Source organism: Arachis ipaensis, chromosome B9, assembly GCF_059453495.1.
Source record: "Arachis ipaensis isolate K30076 ecotype BB chromosome B9, ASM5945349v1, whole genome shotgun sequence".
NCBI classification, from domain to species: domain Eukaryota; kingdom Viridiplantae; phylum Streptophyta; class Magnoliopsida; order Fabales; family Fabaceae; genus Arachis; species Arachis ipaensis.
In genome coordinates this window covers 119634031-119638771 of record NC_142444.1, presented here as the reverse complement: position 1 = coordinate 119638771, position 4741 = coordinate 119634031, and the positions used below count along the sequence as shown (strand labels likewise).

General features: G+C 39.3%; 1 protein-coding gene across 1 annotated transcript; it reads left to right on the top strand.

The window, feature by feature from the left end:
* The first annotated feature begins 740 nt into the window (after positions 1–740).
* LOC107615778 (uncharacterized) lies at positions 741–1166 on the top strand. Its single transcript, XM_016317812.1, has 2 exons — positions 741–1019; positions 1092–1166. The coding sequence occupies exons 1-2, from the start codon at positions 741–743 to the stop codon at positions 1164–1166; spliced, it is 354 nt and encodes a 117-aa protein (XP_016173298.1).
* The last annotated feature ends 3575 nt before the right edge of the window (positions 1167–4741 follow it).

Genomic DNA, 4741 nt, shown 5'->3' with positions numbered 1-4741 from the left:
GCTATCAACATCTTAAAGAAAGCACACAAAAACGGATTTTCTATTCACCTGGGAAGTACTAAGATGTACCATAATTTGAAAGCAATGTTTGGTGGCTTGGTATGAAAAATGATGTGGCGGAATATGTTTCAAAGTGTTTAACCTGTCAAAAAGTAAAGATCGAACACCAGAGACCTTCCGGGACGTTGCAACCTTCAGAGGTTCCACAATGGAAATGGGAAAGCATTGCGATGGACTTTGTGTTGGGATTGCCAAGGACTAGGGCCGGTTTTGATGCTCTCTAGGTAATTGTGGACCGACTGACAAAGTCAGCTCACTTTGTACCCATTCGGATGAACTACACTCTTGAGGAGTTAGCACGCTTGTACATAAAGGAGGTTGTGAGACTTCATAGTATGCTTACTACTATAATTTCTGATAGAGATCCTCGTTTCACTTCAAGGTTCTGGGGTGCATTTCAGAAAGCTTTTGGAACCCGATTAAGCTTGAGTATGGCTTACCATCCTCGAATAGATGGTCAATCTGAGAGGACAATCTAAACACTAGAGGATATGTTGAAGGCTTGTGTTCTGGACCAGCCGGCGAGTTGGGATCGGTATATGCCGCTAGTGGAGTTTGCATACAATAATAGCTACCATGCGAGCATCGGAATGGCTCCGTATGAGGCTTTGTATGGGAGGAAATGTCAATCTCTGCTATGCTGATATGAAGTTGGGGAGAAAAGCTTGTTGGGGCCGAAGATGATAGCTGAGACCACTGAACAAGTCAAGAAAATCCTAGACAGAATGCTCACTATGCAGAGTCGTCAGAAGAATTACACCGATCAGAGGCGGAAGCCATTGGAATTTGAGGAAGGAGACCATGCTTTCCTTATGGTTACTCCAACAACAAGAGTAGGTAGGGTGATTAAAGCAAAGAAGCTGAATCCTCGGTACATTGGTCCGTTTCAGATCCTGAAGAGGGTTGGACTGGTGGCGTATCAGATGGCTCTACTACCCCACCTTTCGAACCCACACAACGTATTTCACGTGTCGCAGCTTCGAAAGTATACTCCTGATGCTAGCCATGTGTTAAAACCTGAATCGGTTCAGTTAAAAGAAGATTTGACACTTTCGGTGACTCCGGTCAGAATTGACGATACGAGTATCAAACGGTTGCGTGGATAAGAGGTTTCGTTAGTCAAAGTGGCATGGAGTTGAGCCGGTGTTGAGGAGCACACTTGGGATCTTGAATCAAAGATGCGAACTGACTACCCACACCTATTCTCAGGTAACTGAATTCGAATTTTGTGGGCAAAATTCCCATTTAGGTGGGTAGAATGTAAAATCCGGTTAATTAATGACTAATTAACCCATAAATTAAAAATTTATTCTAGAAAATTAGAAATGTAATTTTTATGGTTTAATATGATGGAGAAAATTAAAACGAGAATTTTGATACCAATTTTAAAGAAATCGGCCCAAGATTTGACTGAACGGGTCAAACCGGGCCAACCGGACCCATATTGGGCCCTTGGCCCAACCAAGCTCAACCTAAAACCCTTATTCAGCACTCTCTCTTCTCTCTTAAAACCCAAAAATCTGAAATTGCAAGGAAAGGAGGAAGAACACTCTTCTAAAGTTCTCACCCTTACTTGATCTTCAAATCACCATAACTTTTAATCTGGACCTCCGATTGCCGCACCGTTTATCACCACAAGTTCTTCGCGTCGAGCTCTACAAAACCTAGAACTTTGTTCTTGAGGTAAGCCACGAGTTCCTCTCTAAAATCCCAGCCTTAATTTTGAAATTTCGGGTGAAAAATGTTGAGATTTGTGAGCTTTTGATATTATAGGATCCAACTAGCTTGAAGGAGAGGCTTAATCTTGTCTCCTTGATCCTTGGGTATGGTAAGATTCTCAATCCTAGTGGAATTTATTGGTTTATGATGTTTGGGTATTGAGTGGGTATGTTTGAATATGGTGTTGTGATTTTAGGAAAGGTATATATGTGTGTTGCAGCTTGATTGAAGTCTTGGAAAGCTTGGAAAAGGGCTTTTGTGTGTTAAAAATCTATTCTTGGAAGTGTTGAAGCCTTGAGAGCTTGTGAAAAAGTGATATGGAGGTGGGTTGAGCGAGGAATCGGCCAAGGTATGATTTTGGCTTTTTGTATCTAAAATATAATGTGGTGTGAAAACTTAGGCTAGAGGCCCTAAGATAGGATTTGAACTATTGATGTTATTGATTGGTTGAGATAAAATGTGTGGTTATGTATGTGGGTAATAAGTTTTGATGTTTTGATGGTATGATGCATGAGAAATATGCATGTTGTGATATATACTTAATGATTGGTTGAGATTGAATTCTGGGTGAAACCATGTTGATGGTGAGGATGATATTGATTGTATGTATTGATGGTTGATGGAAATGGTATTGTTGGAAATTAGGATGAGGAAGGATATATGACATGATGTTGTGTTTGAAATTGAGTTATTTGATTGGGATTAGTTAAAATGGTGGGTTGGTGGATTGTGATTTTGATAAAAATATTAACATATGACTTGAAGAGGCTTGAGGTTGATTTTCGATAAGTTTTGGTTAGTTTTGAAAAGGGTTGAAAATGGTTTGTTTTGAAAATGGAATTTTGTGGGTTTGTATGAAAATGTGGTTTTTGGGTCTATTTTAACGAAGCATAACTTGGTCTCTGGATCCCCTATTTGTGTCAAACTTGTTTAGAAAAAAAAATTACATCCGAGATGTTTATGCCGTTTAAAGAACAGATGGAAAATGATTTAAAACGAAAAAGTTATGCCTGTCGGAAGTTTGGGATTTGAAACTGGAATTCTGTAGCTTTTTAACTTAGTAAAATTTTTGGCAAGATGTGCTCCCACGCGCATGCGTCAACCTCAGATTTTTAGTCCCCCACACATGCGCCTAGCCGATGCGTACGCGTCGATGTATGGATGCAAGTTCCCGGTAGAAAATCCAGAGAGTTGTGCTGGTATTGTGCTGGTTTTGTGCGAGGAGCGCAAAACGCACCCACGCGTACACGTGACTGACGCGCACGCGTCACTTGATCTCTTTGCTTCCCATGCGTACGCATGGGCGACGCTCACGCATCACTCTACTTTTTCAGCCTTCCACGCGTGCACATGGGCGACGTGCACGCATGACCCCATTTTCATCAAAAACTGATTTTTTAGTTTTCAAAGCCGAATTTCAGACTTCTAAGCCTCCGTTCTCACCCCTTATGTCCTAAATCCTTATGGTACGTGATAAACCCCTATTTCATGGTTTATCTTGTGCTCAATTGAGTACTTTTTATCAGCTTTTCACCCACTTATTCATATGATTTGCATGTTTTATATTTTCCTTTATGATTTTGTGCTATGATTGAAAGCATGCTTCTTTGGCCTTATATTTATTAATATTAATCCTCTCTTATTACCATTAGATGCCTTGATATGTGTGTTAAGTGATTTCAGAGTTTATAGGGCAGGAATGGCTTGGAGGATGGAAAAGAAGCATGCAAAAGTGGAAGGAATACAAGAAGTTGAAGAAATTGCTAAGCTGTCCAGCCTGACCCTCTCGCACTAAAACTGTCATAACTTGAGCTACAGAGGTCCAAACAATGCGGTTCCAGTTGCTTTAGAAAGCTAATGTCTGGGACTTCGATTTGATATATATAATGCCATAGTTGTCCTGAGGCTAGATGACGCGAACGCGTGCTCCACGCGGACGCGTCGCAGTGACGAAAAACCAGCGTGGCAGATTTTGCAACCAGCGATTTTTGGGGTGTTTCTGACCCAGTTTTCGGCCCAGAAAGCACAGATTAGAGGCTATAAAGTGGAGGAATCCATTCATTCATAATCATCAGCTCATAATTCATAATTTTTAATTTAGATGTAGTTTTAGAGAGAGAGAGGCTTTCTCCTCTCTCTTAGGATTTAGTTTTAGGATTTAGGATTATTTCTTCTTCATCACAGGTTCAATGTTCCTTTTTTAATTATTTTCTCAATTTAATTTATGAACTCTTCCATGTTACATATGATTCTTTTAATTAATGTTATTTGAGGTATTTCAATTTATGATTGCTTTCTTTTATTTATGTTACTGTTGCTTCCAATCTGAAGACATTTTTATTCGAGTAAGTTTACTTTTCCCTTTTGGCCTTGGTTAAGTAATTGATAACTCATGAGTTATCAAACTCAACGTGATTGATAATTGTTGTCTTTGCTAATTGAATTGAACTTCAATAACTCCAGTCCTTTCTTAGGAATTGACAAGGACCTGAGGATCAAACTAATTGGTCCACTTGACCTTCCTTTGCTTTAGTAAAGGCTAACTAAGTGGGATTAAAACTCAATTCTCATCACCATTGATAAGGATAACTAGAATAGGACTTCCAAATTCTCATACCTTGCCAAGAGTTTATTTTACAGTTATTTATTTATTTTATTTGTCATTTAAATTACTTGTTCCTTACTTTCAAAACCCCAATTTACAAAACTCATAACCAATAATAAGAACATACCTCTCTGCAGTTCCTTGAGAAGACGACCCGAGGTTTAAATACTTCGGTTATCAATTTTAAAGGGGTTTGTTACTTGTGACAACCAAAATGTTTGTAAGAAAGGACTTTTGTTGGTTAAGAAGCTATACTTGCAACGGGAATTTATTCTGAATTCTAAACCACGCAAAAGTTCTCTCTTCAAAATGGCGCCGTTGCCGGGGAATTGCAAACGTGTGTCTTATTATTGGTTA